At 36.1% G+C, this 12,453-nt stretch overlaps 1 protein-coding gene across 7 annotated transcripts in view; it reads right to left on the bottom strand.

Annotated features, from left to right (window-relative positions):
* The window catches only part of ATG10 (autophagy related 10), a 204,536-nt gene that overhangs the window by 150,370 nt on the left and 41,713 nt on the right, over positions 1–12,453 (bottom strand). For 5 of the 7 annotated variants that reach the window (XM_023523072.1, XM_011377677.2, XM_023523071.1 and 2 more), the window contains one exon: positions 3,912–4,019. The exons of the other annotated variants lie outside the window; for them this stretch is intronic. In XM_023523072.1, coding sequence (XP_023378840.1) covers positions 3,912–4,019 — 108 coding nt within the window. The remainder of the gene's footprint in view (positions 1–3,911; positions 4,020–12,453) is intronic. 7 annotated transcript variants of the gene reach the window in all.

Genomic DNA, 12,453 nt, shown 5'->3' with positions numbered 1-12,453 from the left:
GCCTGAACAGATTTCTTCTTTTTCAATTAAGCCAACACACAAAAATCCTAATCATTTCCTTTTCTTGAAAATCCACCTGGGGCTGCATGCGTGCTGACCCTTTGGATGAGTCACGCCCTCTCCCTTTCTCCACAGCTCCCACCACTTCCCATCAGCCCACTTCACTCTCTCATCATCTGCCTCATACTTTAAGCAAATGAGCATTTCGGTGGGTGATCACTGTTCCAGAGAGAGAGTTATCCACTCTGTGGCTGAACATATCCATGAAAGGGGAGAGAGCTCACAACTTTACATGCTGACCTATTTCATTGTAGGCAACTCTAAATATTAGAGAGATTTGTCTAGAATAATTTCCAGACATGAACTAATTCTCTCAGAAACAAAGTAAGTCTACTTTCTCTTCCACAGGAAAGTCTTCTAGATATATCTGAAGACAACTAACTTTCCCAGGTCTTCAGTTCTAGTTTACCATCCCCAGAGTCCCCAAAATATTTTTCATAATAATGTTTTCAAGTCCACCCATGGCCCTTGGGCATGCTTCTCTACATGGATGAATTCTATTTATAATTTATCTTTAAACTATTATTTTATGTATTCATGTATTACATATTCTAGTTATCAATATTCTTCTTCACATGTAATAATGTAATATTTCCATGATATAGATCAGTGATCCTCAAACTTTTTGATCTCAGGAACCCTTTACACATTTTTTTTCTGATTTTTTTTTTTATTTACCCTTTACACTTTTAAAATTCATTGAGTATTCCAAAGAGCTTTTGTTTAAGAGAGTTAAAACTATTGATATTCACTATATTAGAAGTTTATATTGAAATTAAAAAGTGCTTATTAATTCATTTAAAAAGTTAATAACATATTTCTACAAAAAATAAATATATTTTCCAAAACAATATAAATTAGTAAGGAAAGGAGCACTGTTTTACATTTTTGCAAATCTTTTTAAAGTCTAGCTTAATAGAAGATAGCTAGGTTCTTGTAACTATTTCTGCATTCAATCTGTTGCAATATCACAGGTAGGTAGCCTCTGGAAAAATCAGGGAGAACGAGAGTAAAAAAGTATAAATAACATCTTAATATTATTATAAAAATAATTTAGACTCTGTGGACCCCTGAAAGCATCTCTGGGAACGCCATCCCAAGGATCCCTAAACCATACTTGGGATCCATTTAATTAATGTAGCTTAGGTTCCAGTTAGTTTTTCTAGTATACATGGCATTCATTTCACTTATCTTGAGCTTACAGTCAACTAAAATCACCAGCTCTTTCTCAAACAAATTGCTGTCATGTCAAGCCTCTCACTTTTCATCTAAATCCAGACCTTTTGCATATATTTCCTCATAGATCCTATTTTGTTGGTTTCAGGTTACTCTTTGGTAGTCAACACTTTTAGTGCCCCATCCAGGTCTCCTTAAAGCCAGTGCACCTATCTCTACTCAGCTGTTTTGATTGTTGGTTGGTAACACAGAGCTGCCCTCTTTTCTGAAGAATTTCTTGGTTAAAACTGGAACTATCTTGCTTAGGAAGGTAGTGTCCACCTCCACTTTAGCCAATGGCTCACTGACAAGCTGATGACTGTCACAGAGTACAAAAGGCCACCTCAAGGACACAAAGTGAGACTAATTCTGGATGTTTTTTGTGCTTCAGAGTTTCCCAGGAGATAAGACTAAAGTAAGTGTTTAGTTGAGACCACATTCTTCCTTAGCTTTTTTGTCCCTTGTTCTGTCCTGCTTCTATCACTCTCTTTCTCCTAAGAGCACATCCCTAGTAAGTCACTTGAACAGAAATCTCCATCTCAGGCTCAATCTAAGGCATCTTTCATGCCAGCAAGAGTACTGCAATACTGACTCTATCATATATCATATTAACTAACCATTTCAGCTGTGTAGCATCTCAAATATGTTACACATTCTATTATAGAGTAGAGCAGTAGTTCTCAAAGTGTGGTCCCTAGAGCAGCAACATCAGCATCACCTGAAAACTTATTAGAATCACAAATTCTCAGGCCCCACTCCAGACCTACTGAATTTAAAAAAAAAAAAAAAAATCATAGAGGGGGGCCATAATGATCCAATCCATTACTATTGTATATTTCAGTTGGTTCTATTTTTTCCTATTATAAAAAAATGAATATGCTTGCAGGTAGATCTTCATGTACAGTTCTGATTACTTTATAAGTATTTGTCTGCAATTTACTCTGATGTAAAAGTGCTACATCAAAAAGAAGGTGTACGGATAGATGAATAGAGGGACTGATATATAATAAGGCAAGCACAGCAAAATGTTAATGGTAGAGTTTAGGTGATGAGTACATGAATGTTCACTGAAAACCCTTTCAATTTTTTCATATGTTTGAAATTTGTTGAGAAGTGTTGAAAATAAAAAATTCATATTTTATGAAGCTAAATTCCTAGAATTGGAATAGATTGTTCATAGTATGGGCACATCTTTAAACTTTGTGAAGTTAAAACATCAACCAGAAAGTGTCAGTTCCCTCATACTGTCAACACTATTTTACAGTGCTTTTCAAATCTCTGCCAACTTGTTAAGCAAAAGCTGGTAATTCATCTTTTAAATCATCATTTCCATGTGCATTTTTTAAGTTAATATATAATGAATTGAAAAGCTTCCTAACATGCTTGGCTTCAGATTTGATATTGGTTATTCAAACCACAAAACGGTAATCAAGATGTGAGCAGCCACCAGGGGCACTTAATTTATTACCAAGCATAATACCCTCTAGAATAATTGGCAAACCAAATTATATTGGCAAGAGTTACTTCTAGGCCAGTGTCATACACAGGCGGAGGGGACTAGTGCCAGATTGCCAAATGGATCTGATTTAATATAGACCCTGAGAAAAAGCTCCTTCTTCACCAAAAAAGTCTCCTCACCCATTTTACCAAGATTCTCAGAACTCTAAGCATTAGTTATTTCTTCCTTTGTGTTGAAGCAATTGGGTCCCCACCAATTCTGTTTTAGAATTCAAGTATTTTACTTCGGTATGGGCTCTACATTATTATGATGTATTCATAGGATGGAAGATAATGGGGCCATTACATTTACTGACATGAATTCTACACTTACTGACATGAGAAAATGTCCATGACATACATGTACATTGCAAAACGTGTGTGTGTGCGTGTTTGTGTGTGTGTGTGTGTGTGTGTGTGTGTGTGTGTGATAGAAATGTGTGGAAGGGTCTTTATTAAAATATTAATAGTGGTTACCTCCTGTTTAAGGATGTATAGAAATTTTTTTTTCTCTTTTTATGTATTTATTGTTTACTTTTACAATGAACATACACAATTTTTTTTATTAATAACAAATACAACAAGGCTATTTACATTTCAATAAAAGTTAAATGAAAAATATCCTAGAAAACCACTAAGCCATTATCACCTTATTAAAATTTAATTTAGCAAGATTTTCAAGTTAAGGTTAAAGTCCCCTAAGGAATGAGACCCAGATATAGCATATTTTAAATGGTATAGGGAAAAAAAGTTAAAAGCAAACTAGCCAAAGAGGTCTCCAGCCAGGTATTAAGCAGCCAAAAGATAGGTCTGTGTTATCGTGGAAGAATTTCATGTGAGAGAAATCAATAGGCAATAAAAGGCACCTGTGGTCTTCAGATTCAGAGAACCCAAAAGGATGAAGGCTCACTATGATGTGTATAGCCTCAGAGTAGATCTCAACTTTACCACAATTCCTGCTTCCAATATTATAGAAGAAATGATGTTCACCGACAAATGATGTTCACTTCTCCCCTGACAGCAGGCCCAGGATCCAATGGCAGTAAATTTTTTTAGAATATATATTTAACACATTTCAATTTTTAAATTTATACTTCACAAAGACCGAAAAGGAGAATATGACATGTTAAATCACTCACCTCCATGGGAAGACACGTCTGCACATGGGCAGATGTTCCAGGTTGTGATTCCATCATCTCATTTTTAATTTGAAAATGCGTTTTGCACATGTAGCCATCAGAACAGTCCTGTGTTCCATCATCAAAGAATACATAAGAAAATACCAATTATATTAAGAATTCATCATTCTAAGAACTACAGCTTCTCATAAGTTCCAAAGTGAGCAATGAAAAACTAAGTATATTCAATGAAACGAGACAAAATGGATAAAGAAACTCATCCAAAAACTCTCTACATAGTAGGTACTCAATAAATAGAAGTTTTAATCCCCTATCTTTCTCATTCCTTAATGATGATCTCCTTCTCCTAGATTAAATTCTCCCCTTTTATTTTCCCAAGCAGTCCATTGCACAGAAGTCATAGAACAAAGCTTTAGGTCCAAAGCTTTAGGTTGGCAGCTGTTAAAACACCTATAAACTTACAGAAATACATTGTCACATAATTAATATTGGTTTTCATGACATATATAGAAAAAGAAATTTTAGGAGGACTTGCAACAGATCGTGAAACCAGAAGGGACTTTCCATTTCAATTTCTTGTCTAAAGCAAGATCTCCATTAAAATGTCCCAGAGAGGTAATTCCTGGAAAGGAATCAGCACTTTACTCCCTAACACAACTTCTGCCTCCATTTTGGTACATGGTACATTGTTCGTTGAGAAAGTTTTGTCTTAAATAGCATTGAAGTGTATCCCTTTAATCTTAACTCTCTGGTTCTAGTTCTGCCCTCCAGAATCTAAATTCTTTTCCACAGAGCCATTCTTCAAAGAGCTGAAGACAATTACTACCATTTTCAAATGTTCCTTAAAAGATATGATATCTAAGCCCTTCACCAGCTACATTTCTCTCCTGCTTCTCATACTTGCTCTTAAATATACTAATGGATGATGTTCACTTAATTGTGGTCAGCCCTATTTTTTTTAGGCAAAACTTGTTTGAATTCAATAAAGTCATGTAAAAATGCAATACCTTCTCATGTACAGATATACTCATGTGTCAATGAAAATTATTAATTCTCCACCAAATTGTCACACTAACATTTACATTTTAACAGACTTAAAATAATTATAATTAAGAAAGATGTGGTTACTTAATCTGATGTAGCAAAAAAAAAAAAAAAAAAACCAATAGAATTCCAACAAAAAAATCATAATTCACTTAAATACTTTTACTAACATTCAAAAATCCAGTTTTTAACTATAAAATAAGAAAAATTTTATAGTGTTTGTAAGCGATTTAATATTGACTATTTTTTACAATTTGTGTCATGCCAACTACGCAAGAGCATTTGATTTTAGGTAACTATATGGGGTTGAATAGTGTCCCCTTCAAATTCATGTCACTCAGAACCTGTGAATGTGACCTCATTTGGAAATAGGATCTGTGTAGCTATAATCAAGTTAAGATGAAGTTACATTGGAATAGGGTAGGTCCTAAATCCAACATGACTGGTGTCCATATAACAAGAGGGAGATTTGGCTACAGAGATACAGGGGAGAAGGCCACAGGAAGACAGAGGCTGGGATTTGAGTGGTGCATCTACTACCCAAAGAATAACAAGGAATGTCATCAACCACCAGAAGCTAGAAGAGGCAGGGAAGGATTCTTTTCTAGAACCTTTGGAGGGAGCATGACTCTGCAGATACCTTGATTTCCAACTTCCAATCTCTAGAACTATGAGAAAATAAATTTCTCTGTTTTAAGCCACCCTATTTGGGGTACTTTGTTATGGCAGCCTTAGGAAACTAATATAGAAACTATATTTTCTGAGAAATATGGCAGGAACTTTACAATGCCTCCCAGCTAACAGGGCCGACATCCTGCCAACATCCACAGAGGGGCTCTGCTGGTTGGTGGTGATCAACCTCAGCTCAGATTGTCTAGACTCAACTCATTGTGACTGGTTGATGCCACTGTCATTCCTGCCTGTAAAGTGAGCAATCAGGTATCGAACACTCTCATCTTTTATTACTTCACTAAGGTTCTGCATTTTGTAGATGAAATTATTGTTTCAAATTCCAGTTCTATATGGTCCAACCAACCACAAAGCACACAGCCTTGATAACCTTCTACCACTGAAATCTTTGTATTTTGACAACATAAATTAACTTAAATTTTGGCTTAAATGGAGAAAGAAATAGTTTTCCATTGTTGCTTTTCACATCAAATATCCATTCCCTCTTCTTTTGGAACAGGAGCCACTTTTCCTCTAAGGAATCATTCCCTTCTCCCTTGTCACTGTAGACATGGCCTCCCGCCCCAGCTCCAGGAACAGTCACAGGACTCTGATCTGGCCAATCAGGGCACCAGTCTTGCTGGCCACAGAGACTCAGGAAGACGCAAATGATCCAGTCAGAGCCAATGAGATGTGATTCAAGGCTTGGGGCTGAGGGGAGGGTACCAGGCTGTTCTCTTTTTTACTGAATTTGAACCGGAAAGATAAAGCCCTGGCTGTGCTGGAAGCCACCGTGTAATTAAACGGAGTCTGAGAATGAAGCCATTACAAAGAGAAGTAAGGCCATGAAATGCAGAGAGACCAGATCCTGATTATACTACTTACACCAACCATACTCAAAGCTAGCTCTACCCTCAATTTTCTCAATTACAGAGCCCCAAAAAGTCCCTTCTTTGCTTCGTCCAATTTGGACTGGGTTTTCTGTCACTTAAAATCAAAATAATCTTTCTATTAAATGACATGTATTGTGTTTATTCGTTTAAAACTAGAAGATGTGGTAGTACATTCTATTATCACTCTTGTTATGATAGATCATCAATAGTTGATCATATAAAAGATTTTCCAAATACAATAAACATAATGGTATGTGTTTGTAAGAAAAAGTACTGACGGTCTGCAATTTAAAAATAATCTAGCAAGTCAGGATCACTACTGCAGAATTTAGACTGCCATTCCACATAAAAACCCGGAGTCTGAAAACACCCTGGATCTGCGTGGGAGGAGGCAGGAACAAAAGAGACCTTGCAGTTTACCCAGTTCAGCCGTCCCATTTCAAAGATAAGAGGACAACAGACTGGAGCACTTTAAAGAGACTGGTTTTAAAACTAATTAGGGTCGAAGCTGAAAGTGGAAAACAGGCCTCTTGACCCCAGTGTTCTACTACACTAAGCAAATTCTGCCACAGAGCTGGATTATGGCAGAAAAACACTTACTGACTCTTTGGGACTGGTGTAAGCCAGCGCTCTGCATATTGAGCAACAGGCTCAAGCCACTTAAGTGTGGTCTGGGGACAAGCTGCCTCAGCGTCCCTGGGGAGCTTGTTAGACATACAGAATCTCAAGCCCCACCCCAGACCTCCTGAACCAGAATCTGTATTTAACGGGCTCCTGGGTGATTCCCATGCACACTGGAAGGATGGAGGTAGCGTGCATGGCAATCCCTGGCTCAAAGGGATTGCAAACTGATTGCATTAAACAGTGGTTCTCAGCCCTTGCTGCACATCAGAAGCACCTAGAGAGTTTTCAAATCGCTGTTCCTGGGGTTCAAACTCTTCCCAATAGATGCTAATGCAGCAGGCAGAGTAGAGAACCACTGCCCTAAAATCACTGAAGTCTCCCTTCTAAACTCTGAGAGCAGAGTCAATCCAGTACTCTGCAGCTGCCTCAGGAGAAAAGGCCACAAACAACTCCCAACCTTTAGAAATACCGTGGTTCACCTGGAGCTCTCCATATGCTCATCTTGGAACTGTGATTGTGCTGAGACTTTTTAAGTGGTCTTCACTACCACTTCAAACCCTACCCTCTGGCAACTTGCCCAATTTAACCTAGTCCTATGTAATGGCCATTAATCTCATTACTTAATACTGTCACTGTCCCATGTCCAATTACTTTTCAACCATCAGGACTCCTTGCTGCCCATCCACCACAGAACAGGTTGCTTCACTCTGTCACTGTAGAAGAGAAACTAATAGAAAATGTCTAGATGCTATAATCCAGACACCACTAGTAAACAAGAGAATATTTCCTCACAGTCAGAACTCCTCAAGCTATCTACATAGAATGCCCTTCACCTTATAACAAAATAAAGAGTAAAGATTTAAATGAGAAAAATAATGCTATAAATGTGCTATATGAAAACACTGGAGAATACAAATATATGCATTACTATTAAAAATATATTTAAAAAGTAAATAAAAATCTCGAAGTCATAATAAAATATTGATAAATTCTACTATATGGGAAAAATGCTTAACAATGTAAAGTCAAAGACAAATATCAAAATGTGAAAAAAATATTTTTAGTTCATATCATAGTAAAGGACTAATTTTATCAATATATAAATAGCTTTAATTTATCAATATTTTGATAATTCCAATAAACCAATAAGAAAAAGACAAACAGCCCAATAGGAAAATAAGCAAAGCATATAAACAGATAGTTCATAAAGAGGAAGTACATATGGTTATTAATCATATAAAAATAAGTTCAGTGTTACCCATAAGAAAAATGCAAATTAAAATTATGTGATACCATTTTTTACCAATCAGATTGGCAAAGATCAAAAAGTATGAAATACCCCGTGTAGACAAAGATGTGGATAAAACAGGCAGTCACTTTCATACATTTCTAGGGGCAGGGTAGTTTAAATTAGTATAACCTCCCTGAAGAGCAAGTTGGCAATAATTATCCAAATTAAAAATGCACATATCTTCCACTCAGAAATGCTACTTCCAGAAATTTATCTTACAGATATAGTTGAACATAAGGAAATAAAATTCATACAATGATATGTATTAAAATATTGTTTTAATATCACAATATTGGAAATAACCTAAATGGCTATTAACTGAGGGCTGGTTATGCTATTCAGCCATAAAGAAAATAAGTAAGTTCTATAAGTATTGACATGGAATAATAATCAAGATCGGTCATTAAGTTAAAAAACGATATGCAGAACAGTATGTATATATGTATATATGTATATTATGCTACCATTTGTTTAAATACAAGTGCATATGTTTGTACATGCACTAAATATATCTGGAAGGACACCCAAGACACTAATATCAGTTGTGAACTCTGAGGATTTAGGTGAGGAAGGTGGGAGAATTAGGAAGGAAACTTACTTTTTGTGCCTATAAAGAAATAACACTTCATGTTAAACAAATACTTCATTGATTGCTCCTTGGGCGTATGCCTCCAGGCCATCACATTGATGCAAAAGATTCCAATCTTGAAATTCTAGGGAGAAAACGTCCTGAAGGCTTTAGAGAACCCCAGAGAGAAAACCAAGTTTTTTAGGGTAGTGCTGACCACATACTGGATGGAGATCTAAGGATTTCCTAACGAAACAAGAGTCTGCTTTATTACAAGCTGTCATGGGCTATGCCACCCAGGGAGCTGTTATGCCTGCTGGAATTCAGCTACCCAATAACTATAGGGCTTCTGTCATTTAATTTGAATAAGCTTTTAATGATCTTCTCTAGAAAAACACTGGTATCTAAAACTGTTGGGTGGTTATCTAAGGGCCTTAGTTCTACTCTGGAATAAAGTATTGCATGAGACAAGCTCAAGTTAACTGCTCGGAATGATCAGCTTCAGGAAGGGCTCGGCAAGGTGGTTGGGGAGGAGTTAAGACATGTAGAGGTTTCTAAGTCACTGCTGGCACTAATTAAAAAGGACCTTTAGAGTCAGTGGAACCCTGAGGAACAGGCCAAACCTAGGCCACAGATCTCAAGTGGCTGTTCTTTTCCCTTGATAAAAGCAAACCAAAACTATCAGTAGCTGCCCAAATCATAAGGGTGAAAAAAAGAAAGTAAAAACCTGCTGCTGAAAAGCGAAGCTTACATTGGGTAGGTTAGACATTAAACTAAAATCTACCCATTTTTCAAAACACCAAAGTTAGATAGTATAGGAAATTAATTGTTAAGGATTTAGAGATCCTCCAGAACACAATTCTGAATACAGTACTATGTCTCCTCCTCATGCCCACCCGCAACACCCACCAAATCTAGCTAACTCTGGTTTCAATTTCTGATACTGTTAACGACTTCCAAATGCACATGTGGACCCTGGCTGGCCAAGGCTGACTCTGATGTCTCTCAGAAAATATTAAGAATGACCAGGTCCAGTCAAAGTAATTCGTGGGTAACTACTGGCCTTAGACTCACTTAGGTAAAAATTCAAAAGACTCAAAACTCAAGAAACCAAAAACCCAAAAGTGAAAGTAAAGATATAACATATTTCACCTTTCTCCAATTTTCCCTAGTCTTGTAGGATTTTGGATTTATTGAACACAACGTGGCCATTTCTTAAATAGTCCACAGATAACTCAGAACTTTCTGAGTGAGAGGGTTGGAGATTAACCTCAGAAATAAGTTCTAGCTGAGGAAGCTGGGGATGTCCTTCCAGGAAAGAATTAAATCTGAATGTGTTCAATAGAGACTAATACTGCCTTGTTTCACCATTTGCCCACACATTACCCATAATGATTACTGCTTTTAACATGTGCATGACTACTGAACACATCTGTTCACCAGCTGGGAATTAAACCACACAAAAGCTTTGTGACCATTGGCCCTTGATTGGAGATTCTCTGGCTCTGTCTAGTTTAAAAGAGCTTTCCTAGCATGTTCACAGTATGAAACTAAAAGAGGATTTGTAGAATTTGGCTTGAAATGTTCTCTCTACAGCAGCAGTGTGTCAGAGGGTTTTACTGCCTTCTACCACACACAAAAAAAATACTTAGTTCAGCAGTGAATCTTATTTACATTAGCATACTCATTACATATTTTTATTAGGTTTAAATTCCTAATCAACCTATAAACAAAGCACAGAGGACTAATTATAGTTACTGAACAGAATCTAAATATTATAAATCTTGATGATATAAAAATAATAATATAATTAATTTAAAAATCAGAACGAGGAACACAAAGGAATGAGAGATAGAATAAGTACACTAAATTCCTCATCTACTACAGCAGGAATCAACAGTTATTGTTCAAAGATGAGAAATCAAGAAGTGGAAATGTATTGTTTAACATTATAGGGATAACTGAGACTAACTAAGGAGTTATTCTTCATCAATAAGGGTTCCATTAAACAAATTTAAATCACCCATACAATGGAATACTATGTAGCTATTAGAAATGAGATAGCTCACAAAGAAAGATGTCCATGATGTAATGTTATGTGGAAACCATAAGTTATAGAACAATCTCATTTATGTAAATATATTACAAATGTGCATATATGTTTATACGTGCACGCACACACACACTAAAAAAAAACACTACAGAATTGAGCCAGAGAGGGGAAAAATTCAACTGTCTTTTTTTATATCTATGTATTATTAGAATTTTTACAATGATCACATATTGTTTTCCTTGTAAGAATTAAATAAAATAAAGTAAAATAAAGACACAACCCATGAAAGAAAAAGTAATACTGTGCCATGAGACTAAGGAAAGTTCATTGAAGTTTTCCTTCTACTTTCTGCAATCAGTATTATTCTAAGAACTATAAAATGTTCTTGCATATAATGTTAGTATTTGTTTTTCTTTTCTCCTCTTTTTAAATAAACCATCTAGTTGATAAACCAAAACAAGGCCAATACTTCTTTCTTAAGTCACTACCTACTAACATCATATCTTCATTTTGTTTTCCAAGTGAACATTATTTTATGCCACTTAGGGCCTTCAACTTTCAATTCCATTCGATAAAGACATAGTGAGAACATTTGTACAAGAAGTTGATTTTCTTACAATAGCCCTGTTCCCTTTCCACAGCAGAACCCTCAGATCTTCTTTTCTCCTCTAACCCCTCCAGACTTCCTACACGAGTATGACACACTGCCCTCCTCCTCCCTGAATACAGGTCAAAGCACAGCAGGAGCTGAGGCTCCAAGGAATAAGGAGCAGAAGAAAATCAGACTTGTCAGGCCAGAAAATAAGGTTACTGGGCCAATTCAGAGACTTTATTTGGGGGGAAGAAAACAAGCATATGTAAACACATGGACTTACACAAACTGCTTATTTCACACAAATTTAAAAAAAAATAGTTACAGATTAAATGATGCTAAAGCATCATTTCTTGGAGCCAAAGCATCAAATGGTTCCATTTACCTTATTAACACTTTCAACAAATATCTCTACAATATTGTTTCACTATTAAGCATTTGTGGGATTTCATTCTCTTTTCCTTCTTTTGCTTTTTAATAATGTTTGGTTTTCAGTTTTTCCAACTTGCCCATTTTGAGTTTTCAATTTTCAGTTCATAGATGTGGGACCTTTGTGTGTGCCCTCATATTTTTTATTATATTAAACAATTTAGTTTTGCTTCCCAGAGCATTTCTGCTTATTTGTGCCCAAGGAATGGTCAATGGATGCTATAACTGATCGGCGGAAATATGGAGAGCTGGCTATAGTAAAATAAATTTTTTTCTCTCATTGTTTCTACTTTCAATTTAAGTTTATAAAGATTTTACCATATTTTGTTTGCTCTAGGTGAAATGTTCTCAAAGGTTTATCGTTGCTTTTCCAATATCA

Source organism: Pteropus vampyrus, unplaced genomic scaffold (genome assembly GCF_000151845.1).
Source record: "Pteropus vampyrus isolate Shadow unplaced genomic scaffold, Pvam_2.0 Scaffold11, whole genome shotgun sequence".
NCBI classification, from domain to species: Eukaryota; Metazoa; Chordata; class Mammalia; order Chiroptera; family Pteropodidae; genus Pteropus; species Pteropus vampyrus.
Note: the sequence above shows the minus strand (reverse complement) of the source record. Positions and strands in the feature narration are given on the sequence as shown.